General features: G+C 38.7%; 1 protein-coding gene across 2 annotated transcripts in view; it reads left to right on the top strand.

The window, feature by feature from the left end:
• Positions 1 to 398: 398 nt before the first annotated feature.
• Positions 399 to 22,719, top strand: part of fnbp1a (formin binding protein 1a) — a 38,741-nt gene continuing 16,420 nt past the window's right edge. For both annotated transcript variants that reach the window (XM_036579404.1, XM_036579403.1), the window contains exons 1-8: positions 399 to 677; positions 4,572 to 4,687; positions 12,114 to 12,170; positions 12,714 to 12,861; positions 14,185 to 14,247; positions 15,618 to 15,722; positions 17,851 to 17,865; positions 21,131 to 21,259. In XM_036579404.1, the coding sequence (XP_036435297.1) occupies positions 603 to 677; positions 4,572 to 4,687; positions 12,114 to 12,170; positions 12,714 to 12,861; positions 14,185 to 14,247; positions 15,618 to 15,722; positions 17,851 to 17,865; positions 21,131 to 21,259 (708 nt within the window). In that variant the 5' untranslated portion in view covers positions 399 to 602. The remainder of the gene's footprint in view (positions 678 to 4,571; positions 4,688 to 12,113; positions 12,171 to 12,713; positions 12,862 to 14,184; positions 14,248 to 15,617; positions 15,723 to 17,850; positions 17,866 to 21,130; positions 21,260 to 22,719) is intronic.

Below are 22,719 nucleotides of genomic sequence, written 5' to 3' on the forward strand. Positions count from 1 at the left end.
TTCAAAATAAAAGCATGGATATCTTCTGCAATCTCTCCAGACATCGACCTATTTTGAGAAGTGTGTGGCTAGAATGCGATTAATGTTTTATTTTTAGATTAAATAATTTGAATCATATGACCTGCTCCAATAGCCGCACTCTCTAATATTGCCATGTTGAAGCCTAATAAAATCGTATTTTTCTAATTAGGCTAAAAATTGTGCTGTATTCTTTGAAATAACTTCTGTTTTTTTTAATCACGTCTAAACAAAAATAATCGATTAATTCAGTTGGCGTAGGAATGCGCACTGTTATTTTGCAGGATTAGTTTTCGCCGTTTTACACGACAGCATCGTTGTCGAACCGACCGTCTGCTGTCACCCAGCGGCTGCATGCATGAGCCGTGCGGAGGGAGAGAGGAGAGGGGAGAGGGAGAGAGGGCATTATCTCCACTTCTCACGGCCATAGCCGAGTATTTGCAACGTGCAGCATGCAGAGGTGAAAACGTAACGGTGCCCGCCGCTCGAGGTTTACATCCTTGACGGTATTCCAGCCGCGCAGCATTTATTATTTTTATTTTATTATTTTTAAACGAGCTCCTCGGAGCCAGCCGCGTGCACTCATGCATTCGAACAGAGGATTAGCGCGGAGGAATTGCCTTGAGACCATGAACTGCAGTTGGGGGACGGAGCTATGGGTATGTATGTAGTCTACCATCAGTCTCTGATAGGAAGAATGCAGCGTGGAGGGGAAAATTGTGGAGCTTGGTGCATCAGTGCCATCATATAGTCCTTTCACAAATCTCTGCATCAGTAATCAGCAGGTGTGCCGCTGGTGTTCAGACAGCTTAGCTAGGACGAGGCTGAAGTTGGCTTCTTATCTTATTCGCCAGCTTCTTGTTCCAATTTTCCCGTTCCACCTTAAATGGTGCAGCAGTTACGTTACAGTCTGGCGCCTCAGGGAACGGGCGAATTCGGACAAGAAGCTGGCGAATAAGAAGCTGGCTTCAGCTTCGTTTAGCTGGGGCTGTCCAGTCCAGTCTACCCAGACACCCAGGTAGACGGGGTAAACGGGTGTCCGCCCATTTTATAGAAATCTTTAGCAAATAACATAAGAAATGTGCTGTATTTATCCCGTTTCGACCCTCTTCATGTGGATTTTTAGTTGTATGGGCTTGCAGCTTAACCAGCCCCAGCTTATTGAGTTATTAGCCAGCCCAGTTGGCTAAATACCCGAGCTAGCAATAATCCGCAGCTAATGCTGTCCCTAACTGCCCGCAGTGCAAAGTGCATGATGAGTATTCCTGCATTGTTCATCGTTAGGGCAGGTGCATGTGATTACAGTTGAGAATTATGGATTAGAAATGTGCTATGATGATATGAGCTGATATGCCATGGACTGTGACAATGCATCTCCTCTCTGTGCACGTGTGATGATGAAACCCCATCTTGCAGGCTCCTAATTTGGATAAGGATCATAATTGTTATCATCTTCATCTTCATCATAGATGTAGGCCTCGTTTCTTCTGTCATGGTGGTGGAGGAGATTCAGAGGTTAAACTTTCTTTGTTAATTGGGAAGGTGATGATAATAGCAATGTAATGGAGCTTTAGAGGGAAAGAAAAATGTCCAAGGCCTCATCATTCTGGCCTCTAAGCTGGCAAACTGAGGTCAGTATTTTCAGCAGTGGGTCACATAGAATTCACATTGCCACTGAGCAGTCCTGTCACTGTGGATCAAACACCTTGGTGGAGAAGAAGTCGTAGACTTCAGTGGGTCCAAAAGTCTGAGTGAAGTAATAAGAACTAGGGGTGGCTGTTTAATCGAATTTGTTTTTATTTTTTTTTATGATTTTGGCTTCCAAAGATTATGAAAACAAGATAATGGAGATAAAATGATTGTTGTGCCACATTCTGTTTGGCAGTGGTGGTCTGGTTTTGGCTTGTTTTATAAATTCAGCGCACCCCTTTTCTTCACAGCGGTGCACTTTCGCCCCTCCCTAAAAGCTTAAACTCATGTTATTTATTTTTATTTATTATATGTGTTTAGTAGTTTTCAATGAGTTGTAGAGGTGCATTACAACATAGTTGATCTTATTCATTTTTATTTTGATTTATTTCTTTTGATTTATCATTTTGGCTTGTGTTATAAATCCAGTGCACCCCTTTTCTTCACAGCAGTGCACCTTTGCCCCTCCCTAAAAGATTAAACTCATGTAATTTATTTTTATTCATTATATGTATGTGTGTTTAGTAGTTTGAATAGGTTGTAGAGGTGCACTACAACATAGTGATCTATTTATTTTTGGGTTTTTTTCCTTGTGATTTATCATTTTTTATATTATGTATTTGTATGTATATATTTTCTAAGTTGTATCTTAATTTATTTATCTTTTTTTCTACATTTTAATTTTTTTTTGGTTTTTATTTCAAAGGTCAAGGAAATCCACTGTTAAAAAAACTATTTTTTAAAAGTTTAATAAATGCATGAAGTTTGCAAGGTCAATGAATAATCATGTTAAATAGTGATGATTTCAGTATTGATCAAAATAATCATCATTATGATTTTTGCCATAATCAAGCAGCTCTACCAAGTTTTTAGTTCATAATATATAAAAGTGTAGTATAAAAGTTTACCTCACTTGAAACTTGATCTTTAAGAATGCACTGTTTCAAACCAAATCCAAAGTTTGAGAAATCCTTTTTTTGAGAAAATAGTCACCAGACCTCAGTGCCATCAAACATCTTTGGGAACAAAAATGAAAAAGTTGAATACTGACATTCCGTCCAGTTTCTCTCTGCAGAAACTTGAGGAATCCATGCCAGACAGAGTTAATGTTTCTGATAGACATATTTAATATTGAGACATTTTCACTTTCACTAAATTTGAGTGAAAAATGCTGTAATCTTGTCGAGAATTATAATTAAAACAAAAGCTAAAAATGCTCTATTAGCTTTTCTTTGTGGTGAGATCAGGCTTTTGGACTATGGACTGCAAAAGAAAGCATCTTTGATTCGTCCTGTCCAGTCAGTCCAAATTGAACCTCCTTCACTGCTGAGTAATGAGACTTTGACAGGGACAAGACAATGTCTGCACACATTGCCAACTCAGTACAATATACGGTACAGCTTTAATTGATGGAGAGGTGTTCCAAACTCTTGTTCTCTGGAATGGGTTGCCAAGGCAAAACAATTTACTCTTTTTCTGGAGGCTTATCACCCTGAACTCTGGTTACATTCCAAGGCTGTGTTAAAATATCAAAAGAGAGAAATAAATTATCAATAAATACATGTGTGCCAATACAGTATTACCATCAATATATCATTTTCTCTTTTGTCATGATGTAAACAAAGTCATTCAGAGTAGTTTAATGCGAAATGGTTCATTGTAAAGAAAATTACTGACTCATATATCTTTACAGTGGTGGTGATGGGAACCAGGGGTCACAATATCTACACATGCAGTTAATGCCGGTTTTATTTGATATACCAAACGATCAGGGAACCTATTTATATCTTCTGGTTGCTAACCTAACAAAAAATGAGTTTCTAAAATGATCACTTTACAGGAGACAGCAAAAAGTCATTTCTAACTTTTAAAAGAAGTTGATGTAACAAGATTTTATTGCAGGTCAATTTTGGAGCATTTCTATTGGTCCATTCATTATCAGGACAGTTGCTGTGCTCAAATGATGTAGAAGAATAAAAAAATGCAAAATAAATGTAGATACATAGTTTTGATATGACAGCACAGTATGTAATGTTGATAACTGGAATGTTGTAAATTGGTTAATAAAAAAAAACAACATTGTCTTTGAGTACAGTGTTTCCTTACAACAGCCCAAACAGGCTAAATGTGTTAAAAAATCAGTTGTACAGCAAAAATTTTTCTATCCTTTTTTCTTACCTATTGTGTAAAAATGTCTCAGTATATTCATAACCATTTCTTAAAGTTTCCTTTAGAGACATTAAACACTTCAAACGTCTGGTTTTTATCACCACCACTCTTTCTCTTGAACGCAGCATTTCACATCACACCACTCTGAATGGCTTTGTTTACATTGTAATCATTGAATAATAGTGCAGACATTTGGAAAATCCTCCAAGCATGTTAAGTATGGCAGGTAGTTTGAAACATGTCACTACTACACTGAAAATGAACCGGGACTAATTTGCCGTACATTGGATAAAAAATAAAGAAACAAATGTCGAATAAAAGTTCAGCTTCATGTAAGCTGGCTAGACAGGAGGATAGAGCTGAAAGGAAGGGATCAGTGACCCAGAGACCTACTAGGTGAGTGACGAGGTACTACAGGCTGACGCTGCTGCTTTCACTCCAGATTAAGACAAGCACTTCAGACCTGTAGCACATAAACGGGCTTGTTTACTTACTTTGAAACATGTTGTGTTAATTAATTACAAGGTCACATGCAGTAAAATCCCAAGAGTAAAATGAGCTTTTATTGGGTTAAATGAACTCCTACTGTGTTGAATTTGGTCTCAGAAGAGCAGTAGATATTGCTCTGTGTGTTCTAACCTTGAATCAGAGCAGTGTGCAGCTGTTTAAAGCTTTTCTCTTTTCTGTGTCCTCAGGATCAGTTTGATAACTTGGAGAAGTACACGCAGTGGGGCATCGAGTTTGTGGAGCGCTACACCAAGTTCGTGAAGGAGCGGTCCGAAATTGAGCTGAGCTATGCCAAGCAAATAAGGTACTTAGAGATGATGTGTTACTGTGAATATTCATTTCAGCTTATAAGACGTGATTTTTCGGCTTGCAGAGTGTGGAGCAGAAAACCGGACAGATAGAGGCAGCATAAATCTGTGATTTAATACAGAGAGTAATAGGACTGCATATATTGTTTATTAATTGTTATTGAGATGTTAGCTATTGTAGTACTAATATTGCAAAGGCTGCAGTATGCAAATTAGCCATCTCACCAATACCAGTTTTTTACTCTGAGCATCCTGATCAGTCACAGCTCCAGGTGAGCTTTTAATATTTGAATGAATCGAGGTTGACAATTAACCCATTAAATGTACTTTTTTGTCAAAATAATGTGGACCAGTTTTTCACTATAGCACATTATAAATTCATGCATGTGTTTGGAATGTATTGCAAGATGTATCACAATTACAGTATGTAACAGTATAATTGCAATACAGTATTTTGTCCATATTAAGAAGCCCTAACAACTAGCCATTAGCCCAATGTTCTCATCTACAGTACAATAAATACATCATCATAACAGTCTAGATTTCAGGGATGCGCTGATAGGAGATTTTATGGGCCGATGCTGATGCAGATGCATGCATATATATGAATTCTTGAGAATGGATCTATCTGGATTAACATTATTTCTGCAGAGTTGCGAATGTAGTAAAATGACTAAAATGCTTACATTTTAGCCCAGTAGGCCAGCATTGCCTAAATATTCTGCTCTTCTAGAGTACAGTTAATAGATCATCAAATATCAGCCTAAAATATTGATCAAATCTCTTGGATTACAGTAATTTTTAAAAGCAGTTGTCTGCCGATACTGATATAATTCTGATACCATTATGTATCTAATAACAGATGCTGTAGCATAACCTTAAAACCTGAGTCAGAGGGATGTAATAGTTCAGCGTGGGGTCACAAATTAGGCTTATTAATTATCACAGATGTGCTCTGTACAGTGATAATCATTACGTTATGTGTAATGTATTATAATTGCACTGCAGGGTTCGACAGTGCAAAGAAAATGCTTGCATTCGCTCTTCCTTTTTTTTTTGCTACCAGAATTTCGGTTTAGTGTTTTACTTGATGTGCAGATTTTTTTCAATGATATGTGACACTAATGCTACCATATTTACAGGGCATGACAAAGACATTTGCCTATTGACTCATTGTGCATATCACAAGAAGCCTAACTAACTTGAGAAATAACTGGGTAAGAACTGTTGGTTTGCTGGAAGACTGGCAGTCTCACAGCAGTGAATGTAAATCTCATGGGTTAAAAAGTGTGTTTTACTGCCCACACTGTGGGGCATCACAGAAATTGCCAATACTGGGCTCAGTGACATATTTGCAGTGCAGCCCAGTATTATTAATCTATACAGCACCATCAGATTAAAGCCAAGTGAGTTGATTTCGCTCACTGGCATTTAAACAGGCCACAAAAACAGAGGCTTAGTGAAACAACTAGCAGCTAAACAGCCCTCTTTTACAGCAGAAAAATCTCCCAAATGGAGCGTTTAATTTTATTGCATTGAGAAGTTAACCCCTTAAATGGTCGGTGGGCCCAGAGTTTTACTACATACTACTATAACCTAAGATCAACTCAGCAAGTTTGCAATGTAGTTAATGAATAATTAACCATAGTATGTCAGAAGCCTGGGATTGTTAGGGGTTAAAACTGAAGGGGAAATGTGTAGAATTCATACATCTCATTGTGAGATTGTTGAAACGTGGTTTAAGTTATTTTGTCTTGAGAAATTGTTCTCTTTGTATAGGTAGGTATTTTTGCTTGTCTCAAGAAGTAATGGTTTTTCTAGATTAAATGACTTCAAACAAGTAACAAAATGCCTAGAAAGAAGTTATATAATCTTATGCTATATATCTCATCATAAGATTATACACTATAAACAGCAATCCTGTAATCAGACATATTAGTTATATTCACTAGATTATTATGATTTCATTGCAATCACTTTTTTGCAGTGTAATCATTTGTAAACTGTTTTTGTAATGAGTTCATCCATGTTGTGTGTGATCTGTCATACTCAACGAATCATCACTCAGGAATTCGTTTGGAGTGTGCTGTGACCACGCTGACTAATTGCTGACCTTCTTGATGAGTGGTTGAAGAACGCTCTGACTAATCACAGGTGTCCACATGGTCTGGTGAACGCACAAACCCTATGTTAATTGCATTTGCTGATTGTAATCTCAGTAGCACATTACTGTTTGTGATTTTGTGATTGCCTTCGTCATGTTGTTTTGTCAAATATTGTGTGGTTGGAGGGGGCGTCTATTTGTGAAAGTCCTACCACTTTATTGAGTTGGCGTAGTTGAAATCAGAAGTTAGGATATTTACCGTCATCGTGACAAATTACACCACAACATGGTTTTCTGAGCATATTGTACAACTGCATGGTTCATTAAAAAGAGCATAATTAGTTCTGTGTAATTGGATTTACTGCATTGCAGGGTGTGAAATGTTGAATTATAGTTTTTGATTTTTTAGATGTGGCACTACTGCTGCCTCTTTTTGTCTGTTTCACCTTATCAAGCCTTACAAAAACTAAACATCATTATGCATATCAAGTAATGCGTATATTAGTATGTCATGTTTTTGCCATATCGCCAACTGCTGCTAGAAAAAGTTCTTGTCCGCATCCTGTGATTTGAGGTGGTGATGAAGCGCTTGAACCAAAATCACACTCAAAGTGATTTGTGCTAGCCAGATGTTTGACCTGTCAGTAATCCTTCAAGGGGATTTTTAAAAAAATATCTGATTAATTCACTTGTTTGAATTGCTTTTTCAACTGCTTTTCCCCAATGGCGGTTACCCTTCTTAATAAGCCAGCAAATGTACCTTGTGAGTTGCCCTTGAGCAAGACACCCAACCCCCATCTGCTCTCCGGGCGCCGTGGATAGGGCTGCCCACCGCTCCGGACAAGTGTGCTCACTGCCCCCTAGTGTGTGTGTTCACAAGTGTATATGTGGTGTTTCACTGCATGGATGGATTAGAATGCGCGGGTGAAATTTCCCTGTTGTGGAACTAATAAGGGACACTTAATAATTAATAATAATAATAATTAGCATGATTTATCTTTGCCTTAACTCGTTTGTGGACTCGTATTTGTATTGTGTTTATTGTGTTTTGCACTTCTTATATGTTCTGGTGCTGGCCTACCAAATTCCTGTGTACTTTGTAGTGATTCTGATAGGAACTAGGGGTCACGATGTCTACAGTGCATAAATATAATCGTTTTTTTTTGTTGTTCAAAGTGACCAGTGAACCTACACGTCTACAGTGTGGTATGATTATAGTGGTAAAATAATATTAAATTCTAAAAAATTGAGGTTTTATGTACTATTTTACCTAAAAAAGCCCAGCACATACTTTTACACAATGAATGGACTTTAAAGAATTTTGTTATAGGTCAAAATTTTATCTCAAAACTGTTGTAAAACAATGTCTCAGGCATCAAAACTTTCTACGATACAGTGTTTAGAGGCATTAAACTCTTTAGACATCTGGTTCCTATCACCACCACTGTGAACAATCCTGACTCTGTATGTTTCTCTAGAATGGAGCATTTCACACCAAACCATCCTAATTTACATCCTAATGATTTAACTGTGCAAAAACTTTGAAAATTCCTTTGGAATTCCCTTTTAAACATCCAGTGTTGCTCTGTGCCATTTTACCAGGATTCAACACCAGTTTTCATATCTAAGTACAAATTATTTCTGCATGTCATTGTCTATGATGTATTTCTTATTAAAGCACATTTTGAACAAAGATGTTCTTCCCTAATGATTATCCAGGATTGAACATATTCAGCTGGACATGGTACGTGCCAGGCGTGCATTACCATGGTTACGGGGGTTGCTACGGTGCTGACCCACATTCTGATGGTCTCTTGCTGGTTTTGCTGGTTTGGTTCTGTCTGTGTTTTAGAGACGTGTGAGCCAGCGATTCCCCCCCTTCTGACAGGCTAGACCCCGGAGGAAATTGACTTGCGTACTCACACGCGCACAGCGTCAGCTGCAAAAAACCTCTGCATTCATAATTACGCACACAGCTGGGGCTTACTGCGGCTAGCGTCCAGGCTAGAAGCACGACACGCAGGCCCTTTCTGTGTGTGTACATGAGAAAATCCTCTTTTACAGTGGGTTGTCAGTCAGGGCTTTGTTATTTCTGTGAAGTCTGGAGGGTGTATTTGCATGCTCCGCTAAAAGAAAGGCTTAATTCACAATGTCTCCCTCAAGCCTGTTATTCAGCGCTCCACAATGAGTGAAGATTTATCCGACACAAAGCACTTGTTAGTAGACATGCTGCATCGACCTGTCTCCAGCTCAGGAATAATAGCCTTTTAAAAGACCACAAGATACTAGTCATTGTGTGGAAAGACTATATTTCTGCCCGACCCTCTTCTTAGAGGTGTGCTTAGTCCTCTGGTGAAGTTATACGGAGACAATAAGCGACAGAGTCAGTGTGGCTTTGACAAGAAGCTGCAAGATGGTGATCTGCCTAGCAACACGTCAGCCTACAGGGAGGTACAGTTGGGTGTGTGCAGAGAGAGAGAGAGAGAGAGAGAGAGAGGGAGAGAGAGGGAGAGGGAGAGAGAGCTGCAGACTAGAGGAGAGAGGGGGTGGCACCGTCAGCGCACATTGTCATGTTCATGAGCATTTCGCAGCCCTCTTCGCATTGATTTGAATTAATCTCACAATGATAGTCTGTGGAACACTGCTTTCATTTTTTGGGGGCTGCTTTGTCTCAGTTTTTCACTCTGACTAACAAAAGTCAGCAGTGTGAAGTGGAGTCTTTGTCCAAAGGCGCGATAAGGAGATGATTATGGTCAGGACAGTAAACGGCTTTGTTTGCTTTCCAGGCTACTTTAATAGGCCCATTTAATAGACTGATGTATTATTAGAAGTGAAATATGAAGGCCTCACTAGTCTGTGTTAAAGGAAATATGTTAAAGAAATATCAAAATAAAAGAAGAACAGAAATTACACATGTAATGTCAAACCATGTGATATTGGAATCAGCCAATTTTGTTTCTAAAAAAAAATCAACATCAGAGATTTTTCAGTATTTCAGACAGATAGTTGATGAAGAGCATTTCAGAGCATTCAGAGCATTTACTGTGCTCTGAAAGAGCAGAACGTTTCGGAGATGCTGGGCTACTGAAATAAAATGTGTTGCTGCATTTGTAGCCTCAGAGGCTCTGCCCATGCACACCTGGAGCATCTGCTTACTGTAGCATGTTAAGCTTGGATGGTAATGTAACTTTAGACAAATTATTATTGTCTCTAGAATTGTCATGATAAATGATATAATGATATCACCTGTGAGTGATGCCCTTTAGCTTGCATTTTCCCTGTTGTTAACATAATTACCAATAGGGCTAGTTTCTAATATTACTTAAAGCTGCACTATGTAACATTTGGGGATTTGGAGAAATCTGGTGAAAATATGTAATTGCACGCAACGTGTAGAATTTTGTAACGTCATTTGTGCTTTGGACCCCCATGAGTGTAGAAAATATCTACTATTGTCATCAAATCTTCATTAGTATAGTGTTGATTTTGCATTTGAGACCTAAGCATCGAGTCTGACCTTCTTTTTGAGCCTATGCGTGTGACATTAATGCATAGATACGATGATGTGTGTCTGAAAAACACCCAATTCTGACCCTACACCTCTTAAATAATTATTTCAGGCTTTACAGGGTGAGACTCTAAAGCACAGACACTATATTTTAGCATGTCTTTTTCTCCTGACTTAGTAACACTACTTCTTTCAGTTTTAACAGTAAAATCCTACGTAGAGCTGCTTTAATCATTTGTAATGATAACGCTATTCTACACAGATAGCATGTAACATTATTAACATTTAGTGTTAGTTGGAATCCTACATATTGCCAAACTGGTGTGTTGGTGTCCTTTTTCTACACAGCTTGTCCATTTTACTCTCTGCCGGAGAGAAGATCTCATGTACCAGAGTTTCTTTCTTTCAATGGGATGTGCCCCAACATTCTTGACCTACATAATAATCTTTCCAAGTGGCATTCAAAGTATGTATGTGTGTAGTTAATTAGTAGTTAAATAGTTAATTAGGTTGTGTTCTATTTGTGTAACCTATAATTAAGTGCAGTGTTTTCTATTATTTACATGTTTGAACTAACCAAAGATTAGAATGATCATGCAAAAGGGAATGAAAATAATGGTAATTTTCCTAATATCTGTGCTTATTTAAATTGTTGCAGTATTTGATAATGCAGTTTACCACCCCAAGGCCTACTGGTAAAAACTACTGGTATTTTCTCAGTTTTATTCTGATGGCTGAGTTTAATCTGTTTCATGGGAAACAAACTTTCGCAAGCAGTTATCGCTCTGATCCCCATGACAAGTATTTGGGAACAAGATATAGATGCTGGATTGGAAGTCTGTGAAGTTTCATTCATTATTCATTGTTTTCCTTGTTTTTCCATGCACACCACTTTGCTGGCCACAGATGTGTTTTTGTATTTTAAAAGTCCTGACCCTACACATCACACAAAAACAACAGTGCTGAATGTGAGGTTATTTTGCATGTCAGTCAGACAGGCCATTCCTGTCAAAGAAGGTGGTACCTTACCGTGTTAAGTGACAGAAACGCACAGAACTCTCTGACGATAGGCTGGCTTGTGAGACAAATAAGTGTTATATTTCTCTAAACCTTTAGATATAGGGTTACTGATGTTCTGCTCTTCTGTTATTATGCTGTGACACTGGTATCAGTCCAAATCTCCTAAAAAAAAGATTCTTATAGCAGGTCTGACCGCTTCTTTAAAAACAGATCTGAGGTATTACTAATACTCTGTTGAAATAAATATGGCTACAGTTCTTCTTGGACATTCTTATTTTTGAACAGTCTACAGCTGATCTCCATAACGCAACACCAACTAGTGTGGAGAACTGGTCTAATGCTATTTGGTTTATGACGGATCATATCTGAAAAAAGATTTTTTTCTAAGGGAGTTCTAAGTCTGTTCCCTGAGAGAATTTTTATGTATGTATGCGTGTATATGTGCATGCGTTAATATGCATATTTATGTAAAACCCAACAAAAAGTAATTCACAAAGTGTTATATTTCTCTGTAATGTTAATCCAGCTAGATTTATTATTAATGTCTATATAATGTCTATGTTATAAATGCTTCTGAATCAGTAGCGACACTGACAGATGTATACATGAGAAATAACTGATATGCCCAGTACATTCCTAGCATGTGCTGTTATTTTGGCACGTGGTGCTATTACTAATAAATATTTTAAAAGATGTTTGGTAAAAAGTGGTGGTAGGGAAGTCTCTAGTGAAATATCATAGGCCTTTAGCTCATATTGATCACTGGCTCTTTGCTTTGCTCTTACCGTAGAAATCTCTCTAAGAAATACCAGCCCAAGAAAAACTCCAGAGAGGAGGAGGAGTACAAGTAAGTATTTAGCATTTATTCATTTCCCTGGGTACATCCCAGTCACAAGATTCCATCATTCCAAGCATTTATACAGTTCAGTTAAAGTTGCTCTGAACTCCGGAAGTCAGATTTCTCTGAAACTCTGAAAGTCAGATTTAATGAATACATTTTAATGTTTGTCAGAACAAACATCACCAGCATTTTTCCAGGTTGATTTGCAGTCATCAGCCTATATGAACGACACAATTACATTTAGACTTCACTGGAAATTGTTTTATCTCATGTAGCTGATGTGTCATTGCCATGGTTTATATTGTTCACTTCATCTCTGAATGCCTCCATTTCTTGATTCTATATGTTAATCCATTAAAGGAATTCAGTTTTAATTCCATGTTTATTTTTTCATTCCAGTTTTTCAACCCTGCTAAAGTTTTTTTTGTGCTTTTAACACACTTTAATTCAGCTCATAAGGGCCTCATTACCGGCTGATGATCTCAGGTGTGTTAGTCCACGAAAAACGTGGCTTAGATACGGCTTTGACACATTCTCTCATATTGCCAGGTACACCTCCTGCAGGGCGTTTCTCATGACCCTGAACGAGCTGAACGACTACGCCGGGCAGCACGAGGTCATTGCTGAGAGCCTCTCGTCTCAGATCATCTCAGAGCTGACCCGCTACATCCAAGAGCTGAAGGCCGAGCGCAAAGCGGTACGACTCTTCTTCTTTTTAAGAAACAAAACAAAAACCTACTTTATGTTCTGCTTTCCAGAGTCTAATAGATTATCCTGAAAAACCAAATCCCTGACCCAAGCAGATTTTTATTGTCAATGTTTTTTACAGTGGGGTGGAGGGGGGATGGAGTGCATCAATCATCTCTGAACAGGAATCAAATCACATCACGAATTGTGCAGCCCACCCCTGCATCCCCCACCTCCCATAAATCCCAAGATAAAGAATGTGAAATATGTTATTATTTTGTTGACAATTTCATAGCGCAGTGCGGGATAACGCTGCAGCTAAATGTGGGTCATGTATTCGGGTCAGTGGAGTGGGAGCAGGAGCAGGAGCATGTCCTCCCCCTTGCTGAGCCCCTCTAAGGCCTCTACAAGGCCTCTATCTGAGCCGGCTGGCTGGAACTAACGCGATTGGGGTTGGGGGGGGTGGGGGTACATGACCACGCACAAGCTGAAGAAAATGTAGAGCAGCTCGTTTTTCCGCCCTGATGAGGTTGGTGCATTTAGCCCATCTTTCATGTATGAATGGCTCGCTGAAAGAAAGTGCTCTTTATGTATTTTTCATAAAGCATGTAATGGCATCTTGTGAGTGGGAGGAGGCAGAGAGCGGTCAGGCACGAATGCAGTGACGTCGGAAACATGTCACTGCAACCTCATTGACCTAAGCAAATGATTTTGATGACAATAAGAAGTTTGTGTACAGTTTGCTTTTAAAGGAATAGTTTAGTGAATATACAGATTTACAGTTTTTCTTTTACCCCAAATATAGTTGGATGTGTTTGATGTTTGAACTTTGCTTCAGTAGTTTTGCACTGGAGCTAAGAGGCTAATGTAGCTAACAAGCTATGGAAACTTATGCAAACCATTTAGCATTGGTACATCATCACACACTTGCCTCAAGCCATGTTGAATTGTTAAGTAATCTCAAACAGACTTGCTTCTGTGGTTTCTGGCACTGTATGACAGGGGCATTGAAGGGCCAGTGTCCAGCACAGTTTGGTGATTTACCTGCTCAAGCACACCTGATTACGCTCATCTGTTAAGTTTAGTGGGTGTGTTTGAGCAGAGGAACCGCCAAACCAGGACTGAAGTTCTGCATGACATACTGTTATCTATAAAAACAAAGGCACAGACAAAGTTCAGGCTCCAAGATGCCCACTGCTATTATTTTAGCTTTAAGTAGCTATAATTTTAACTACAGTGTTCAGTTGTGTATACTGTTCAAGATAGGTACCAGAAGTTGTTCTCACAAGAGGTAATCAAATGTCATTTCTCTTCTGTTTTTATTCTCCTGAAGCATTTCCACGATGGCCGCAGAGCCCAGCAGCATATCGAGAACTCCTGGAAGCAGCTGGAGTCGGTGAGCAAACCTGGTCCTATGTTAAACAGATGATCCCGCGAAGGTGGATTATGCTTAGACCTGGTCTAAATTTCAGTGTTAATGGGAATTTATCTCTAAAAATCGTTTCTCAGTACAATAAATACAGGATGAAGCTTATTCTGAGTTTATAATACTTGGCCAAATGGAAATATTTAGGTTTTGTGTAAAAAGCTTTGATTGAACCAGTCAAGAACAGTCAGTGTGAGAACTACAGTAAATGAAATCTTAAATCTAATTAATGTATCTAATAGTTCTCATTGTGAGATGGTTGTAAGATTATTAGAAGATCATTCAAATTATTACCAGGTGTTTTTACTTGTTGTAATTAATTTTATCTAGAGAAATTGTGTATACTATTGGCTGTTAATTTGGCTTCTTTAAAGACATAATGCAGAAATAAATCGTTGACACGCACAGTTGTCTGCCAACAATACATGACACCCATGACTTTTTACCTGTAATGACTTAAAACAAGTAAAAATGTCTACAAATAAATCAGTAAAGCAATTACTGTGATTTTATCACAGATAAGCCTTGTTCTTCACCTGAGGTAAAATCACTGTAATGCATGGTCTCAAGTAGTTTATTGTTTATATACACAAATTCTCAACAAAATATTTCAGTTATAATTAATCACAATAAGCAATTCTTCCATCAAGAAATGTAGTTTGTTTATGCTATTGTTGCCATTAAACTATGGACTGCTGAGGGAGGACAAGGATATTCAGACGGCTGTCATTATAAATCACAGTCAATGTTGTATTTTTCATCATATAATAGTGAAAATGTCATAATATAGCAGTGTTTATAGTATAATCCTTTGCTTATTAAGTACATTTTGCTCAGCACCACAGTGATGATGCTAATGTGGCTAGCATATCAATGAGATTTCCTGTATTATATTAGCATCAAGCTACCAATGCCACACATTCGTGTTCCCACACTGAGTTTACCGAGTACTACTCAAGGCAGAGCTCTCAAAAAATACTAACATTTAAAGTGTGTAAGTCACTCAAGCCACAGTCTTTTTTGTAGTTTTACAGTGAGTCATTTGGTTTTAGTCAGTTGCTGCATTAATAAAGAATTCAACTGTTGAATTGTCTTGGCCAATCAGATTTTAGGACATTGAACTATCCATTTTTTTAAAATAATTATATGTTGTTATTCTTACAGCAATCTCAAAATGACACTTATTAGAACGATGAACTATATTTAAGATGTTTTTATGTGTTGCCAGTAAATCAGTTCTTGCAGTGGACTATTCATCCTGCTGTACCGAGATTTTTTTGCAAGGGGTCAACCTGTTTTTCTTGCTGGTGGTTGATGAAATCTGTGCTGGTCTCTTGCAGAGCAAACGAAGGTTCGAGCGAGACTGCAAGGAGGCGGACCGAGCCCAGCATTACTTTGACAAAATGGACGCTGACATTAACGTAACCAAGGCAGACGTGGAGAAGGTATGCTCAGAAGAAGCTTTCTGCCTTTTTCTTTTTTTTTTCTTGGTCTAATGACCCAGGATTCTCATTCCATCCCAGCCCCGGGTTTCAATACGCTGAGATAAGGTGTCTCCTGCAGGGAGTTTGGGATGGATGCGTGTCAGTGACGTGCTTGGCATTCATTCAGATCTTTCCACTGCATCCTAAAGAGTCTTGCTCCTCTTCCCTCTAACCATAGCTTTCCTCTGGAGATGTGCCATACTTTCCCTGCAGGGAAATTGGACAGTTGTTGGAACCTAACGAGCTGTGGACAGTTTTACAGCCCATGTCATGAGTCCTTTTGATTAATAAGTCTAAGCTGATTCACCCTGGCAAGAAATACACTGCCACTTCCCCTGAATGGCCTGTTCCTTTCATTGGATTTTATAGTACTTGGAATTACCAAGATGGTAATTATACAAGATTATAGCTGAGATTTTGCAGAGTTGCAGTTTTTTTGGGTGCTGGGTGGTTTATAAAAAGTGCAAAATGCAGATGGACATAAAAACGTTTTGGACAGCGTTGTTAGCTAAAGGTAGACTCTTGGCACCTTTCATATAACATCTAAAAAAGGCTTAGATGGTACTATTATTTAGTAGGGATAATTTTACTACTTATTTTTTTTATTACTTATTATTATAACTATTAGTCTATTAATGTGATTTTAACCAAATAAAAATTATAGTTTAATGCTAATTCAGTATTGTGCAGAAGTCAAAGACCACCCTTTTATTTATTTAATTAACAGTCAAATGGCCCTTAGTACACATTATTGATGTTTCAGGAACAAAGTTGAAAACTTAGCTTGAACAATTAAGTGTAATGTCAGTGTTTCAGTGTTTAGTGTGTCCACTCTTTGACTTTATTACACCTTGCATTCTTTTCAGAAGACTTGCTTTCAGTTGTTCAAAGAATCTTGTAGGGATCCTTTTCTACACCTCCAAAGTTCAGCCCAAACATTCTCATTTCTAAATGGAGGCTCATCGGTTCTTAAAACCCTGATGTCCATCCCAGATGTCCAGTTTCGGTGTTCTAGTTTTTTCCTTTTCTCAGTGAGGGCTTCTTGACAGCTACACATCCTTTCAGACCCATAGCGTTGAGCTCTTCTCACAGTGGAAGGATGGACAGAAAGGTCTGAATCAAGAGTGGAGCTTGATTTTGATGAAAGATGAAAGCTTTCACTCTCGGCTTGCTCGCTCGGGTTTGGACCCGCATTTTCTGTAAAGCTGCTTTGTGACAACAAAGCGCTTGACTTGACTTTAAGCAAGGTGCAAAATATGGAGAGGTCCGGGATCCCCTAATTAATGTACTAATTGGACCCCCTGAATGTCTCAAAATCCCTGAAAATGAACTTACTATGATATTTTGCTGTCCATTAGGGAAAAATAGACACTCAAAAACAGATTCAGGGAAAGCTGATTGTTTAGCCTGCCTCAACCACGAACGGGGAACAGTCTTTACCTCTGAAAAACTTTACAATATGCCACAGCACATGTTTAAATCTGAAAACTTGCCCAATTTCCCAAGAGTTTAGTGGAAAGAGTGAGTTGTTACTCATTTCTCAAACCGAAGACAAAAGAGGAGACGTGTAAGATCCCAATTAATGCGAGGAAGACGGCATTACCAAACTAGAAAGGAGCATTTCCGAAGGATGAATTGTTGAACCAAACATTTTGTTGCCATTAAAGCTAGCATTAGCGCCACTATGGCAAGTGAGCAGCTAACCAATGCTGGTATAACCAGCCAATATGGGACCCCCTGAATACAAGGGAGTATTTCGCACTCTGACTTTAAGTACTGTTTTTCTGATGGGGACAGTTTTGGTGGACTACCAGGTCTTACACAGCTGTTAAGAGTGCCGTGTTCTCTGCATCTTTAAACTATTTTTTGAGTTTTGGAAACTCGTTTTTGCACTCATTTTTGTTTTTGCACTACTTAATGAGCGATTTAACAGGACATTAAATATTTGGGCGGTCTGTGACTTTTGCACAGTATTCTATTTGTATATTATACGCATATACAATATTTGATTATACGCATCTATACGCATTGCTAAGTAGTCCTTTGACACTAATCGACTCTGTTTTTGTTTTTTTAACATGTCTCAAAGCGGTGTTCACTCAAGGTAGGTTTATAACCACAAGTTGTCTCTGTCTGTGGGGAAGTGTTAATCTGTTTAGTGTACACCCATAGACATCAACATCAACGTAAAATGTCTGTTGCAAAATTAAGTTCTTCTTTTTTCTTTGTCCGAATCTCTGCCCCTGTTGCTCTATCACCTCCCTCTGGCCACCGAGTGCAGGCATACAAACACCAACAATAAACAACAACAGACTTATTAAACTGCTGTTTAGTACAACATTGACTCGATTAAGCGACTGAAGTGGTGCATAATCTGCCCATTCATAGAAAAAGCCACGAGTTGCTTCAGGTTCTAAGAACAAGCGGCCAATTCCTGTCCATTTTCTGTGCCGTGCGTCTTGGTGTTTGTGTTCTGTTAATGTGCATGCTGAATGAATCTGTGAAACCTGAGTGATTCTTTTTTGACTTCTTTACTGTTTTGACTTTGTCTCATTTGTGTATGTGTTTGTGACCACAGGAGCACTGTATCTTTTCCTTTGCAGTTTCTTTTCCTATTCTCTGTCTTTACTTCTTTACTTCTTCTGCTGCCATGATTTGCACTGATGTTAAACGCTACGCTTTTAAAGTTCTGGAGGTACTGGGTGATGGAGAAGTGGGGCGGTATTACTGATTGTCTAGATGTCTGAAACCCAGTTTACACCTGGTCATTTAATGTGCCTTGTATCTATATTGTAACCTAATAATAAAAAGATTTTAAACACATGCATTTACACTTGGTACACTTGGTACATTTGGCACCTCCCATTAGTCAGATTAAAATCTGTTTGCTATGTGATAATATGCAAATCAGCTCATGTACCTGCCTTGGCTTCTCCTCATTCTCCTGTTGTATTCAGTAGAAAATCACAGCTTTGCACCATGTTGTTCATTTCCTTACACTGGAAGCCAGTGTTTACAAGTGGGCGGCTGTTTATAATAATTAGCCTGTGTGTTGAGATGGTGAAATATAGTTAACCAAAAGCAAACTTGAGCTTTATTTAAGCTTACTAGCTTAAACGAAGTAGTGTACTGATTTAGGCTCAATCCCATTCATCATTTTACCCCTACACCTTGTTTTTGAGTGTCATCTTGCCCCTTGGAACTGAGTTACAGGGGTAGTGGTTGAAATCATCCCCTACAAAATGGGACCCTTAAATAGAAAAGTACATCATTTCATTAACAGGCTACTAGCAGTGCTCTGTAGGCGACCCTGCCAGTCTGCAGTGACAGCAGAGGAGGGTAAATTTCAGTAACCTCACTGCTGGGGTTTAGTTACGTTTAGGAAATCATATGCCTTCAAAGAGGGGGGATGACAATTATTTATTATCTCCCACCCCTAATTCTTCAGTGATATGAAGCTGAAGTCAGCTATTTGCCAGCTTCTTGTTCAGATTTTCCCATTGCACCTTAAATGGAGCAGCAGTTACATTCTGGTGCTTCTGGACTATTTAGGAAGGAACGGGAAGACCAAGACATCAGCATACTATTAGCAATTGTTTATGCTTTTGAAGAAAAGGACCAACATATATTCAAACGACATTAAACTAAGATAATACAATGGTTATGGTAATGTTTATACGGAAAAAATACTCACATTTGTGGGTTTTTTTGGTCGCTCGCACAGCCATCTTGCCGTTTTTTCTCATAACACTGTTTGGAGTGTGCCTCTAAAAAACCTCCCTAACACTTCACCCTACCTTCTGTCTCAGCAGTAATCGGGACACCCTACCCCTAGGCGTGAACGCGCAAAACGGAGGGCTGAGGGCTAAGTGGTAGGGGCAAGGGGAGAAATGGGATTGGGCCTTAAACTCATAGGAGAAACTCGTGTCAGCAGTTGAACTAAAGAAACAGCGATGCCTCTGTTTAGTGATGGCAGTCCAGTAGTTGTTGTCCCCCTGTATGCAGAACTGCAGAGTAACTAGGTTACTCTATGCTCAGTCTATACTAATTGAAAAAGTCATTTTCAGTCATTTATTTAGAAAGAAATGGGCAGTCACAGTAAACAGCATTTAAATGTTCTGTCGCTCTCCATGCCTTTACTCTGAACACACAGCCAGTTATGCTTGATTAAGATCATAAACAGCTCATTTTGTTTTAATACAGAGAAACGAGCCACAATGGTCCAAAAACAGCTGCCTCGAAAAATAAAAGTGCCTGTGAATTGACTGTAATGCTTCTAGAGCTGTTCCTGAGAGAAAATCGAGTCTGGCCTGTTTAGGTGAGGTTGGGGATCTCTCTTCTTCTGCGTGGGGGTCTTCATCCAGCACATTCCTGTTAGGTTGTTTAGCTGCTCGACAGACTGCTCAGTGAGTTTATGGTGCGTCCTGTGCTCGTGCCTCTCTGCTCGCCTTTATAATCAAAGTCAGCAGCACACGTGCAACGAATTGCAGGTAGATGATGTAACCCAAGTAACATAATTCTTGTTAGGTCAGTACCTGGGATATTACTAAAAGAATTTAAACTGTAATGCATTACACTGTTTCATTACAGGAAAAAGTAATCACACTACAGTAATGTGTTACTTTGTACCATGTTACCCCTAACACTGATGGTCCTGTTACTCAAGACACATGAAATGACCAGGTGTAAATGAGGTCCAAGTGCCCCAGTCAGACCATGAGCAGAAAACAGGCAGTAATCCACAAAGCAGGCTTCTCAGCTAGATTACTCAAGCCAAAGGTCAAGACTGCCCAAAGGAATGTGTCTAAATTCACCTACATTCAGATAGTCTTGACGTTTGACTAAATGTATTGCTTAAGTAATCTGGCCTTGTGGACAATCTTGCTTTGTGAATTGCGCCTGTTGTTGTGAATAGACTGCATGAAATAACGTGATACCTTGTGGTGATTTTTTTTTTTAAGCTGTTCTTCCTTTTTTTGTGTTTGAAGTGTTTTCCCAGTTTCCCCACGTTTACACAGATTTTGCAGGATGGAGCACTGTAGAACGGAGTGTCTTTAGAAGCAGCTGCACTGGAGCGCTCTGCTCTCTAGTAGATTGGCACCTTTCCATAACGCAGCATCTGGTTGCCACTGTTTTTATTATCCCATGTTGTTTTTTATTCCCGTGCCACAACTAAAGTATTATGCACTACTAAAGCACTGTTTGACACCAGTGTACATGTTTGTTTTGTGTTTAGTTGTTTGTTTGTTTGTACTCCACAGCGTTATCCTGCAGTGGAGCAAAGGATACTTTTAAAAACACTGCGCTTGATGGACATCCCACCTTACTGTATCTATCTGTCTCTCTCTTTCTCTCTCTCTCTCTCTCAGGCTAAGCAGCAGGCTCAGATGAGGCATCAGATAGCCGATGACAGTAAGAATGAGTACCTGTCCTACCTACAGAAGTTTAATAAAGACCAGCATGAGCACTACTACACTCTTATCCCTCACATCTTTCAGGTAAGACATGACTGACACACATACATTAACACTCACACCCTCTCTCACATCCTCACCTTTTTCAGATCTTACTCACATGAATACATACATTCTGTCAGTCTCACACCTTTCAGGTGAGATGCACAGGTTAAAGCAAAGCATGCACATTTCTCACTGACACTGTAGCTGCCTTTGTCAAGATATATACATATATATTGGTCTTGGGGCATTCTCTGAATACAAATTAAAGCTTGTTTATTTATAATTTTTTTAGCTAAATGTATTACTTAAAACACTTACAATGACCAGCAATAATGACCAAGTACTGAAACATTAGTGTAGCAGACATTAGCGTCTCGTTCCTTTATTTGGGTTAATGTTAAGTATTATATTTAGGTCAGTGTTTTGTTGCGTATCCCTTCTTTTGGATGGCAGCTTGAGGACTTCTAGGTGTGAAGCGCATCAGTTTGCAAAATTGTTGGATTTGGATTTTGACATTTGGATGGCCCGAGTGTGGCACGTTTTGGAAACTTCCTGTCCTGTCCTTGTTTTCTAAAATTTCGATATACAGTTTGAACACACCCGGTCAAATAAGAGAACAAATTTATGGTATTTTTCTGCAAACTTTAGTGCACGATTTCTATTTATCTGAGTTACAATTAGAAAAAATATATATGTGCCGTAACTTTTGCACAGGTCACATTTTGTGTTTTTTCCCCAATATGTTCAATTCAGCCAATAAACAGTAATTGTGCATTGGAATGTGCAGAAGGGTGTTCTCTGTAGAGGATGTGAAACGTATCCACTTAGAAAATCAACAAAAGCTGTCATTTGACGAGGGGTGCTTAAACTTTTGCAGACAACTGTACCTGCATATTTTCTCACAGACGTTTTGTTACTAAGAGGCAGTTTGTTTTTGACAAATGAATTCCAGCCAGTGTTCATGTTTTCAAAATCAGTATCTCTCTGAATGTTGACTAAGTGTAATGTGTGTCAGATGGTGGAGTAGCACTGTAGAGCTCTGGTTTGAACATGACATGAGTGCGAGTGTAGTACTGGAAGTAAAAAAGTGAACATTTTCTAGTTTTCTTCTGTTTTCAGCTGGACTGGTTCAGCTAAATTAAAAGTTATAATAAAGCTGAAATGATGTACCTTTGAATACGGTAAAGCACAAATTCCATAATACATTAACAATTGAAATAATTTTAAAAAATGGTGTCTCAAAAACTACAGGGTATAGTCAGCCGATACTCAGAAGAATGCATTTGCAAAGATTTAATGTATCATGATGCTTTGCATTATTACAGTTTGAGTTAGAATAGTTAGCACTTACGTTTCCACTGGTTTTATTTACCGTGGCAAATGTGTAGCAAATGGAAAGCTGGGTATAACATACAAAACAGCTACTGCCATATTTAGGTGTTAAGTAGGTGCTTCATCCACATTGACTAAACAGCGAATGGTATAATATGCAGATAAAT

Source organism: Colossoma macropomum, unplaced genomic scaffold, assembly GCF_904425465.1.
Source record: "Colossoma macropomum unplaced genomic scaffold, Colossoma_macropomum, whole genome shotgun sequence".
NCBI lineage: Eukaryota > Metazoa > Chordata > Actinopteri > Characiformes > Serrasalmidae > Colossoma > Colossoma macropomum.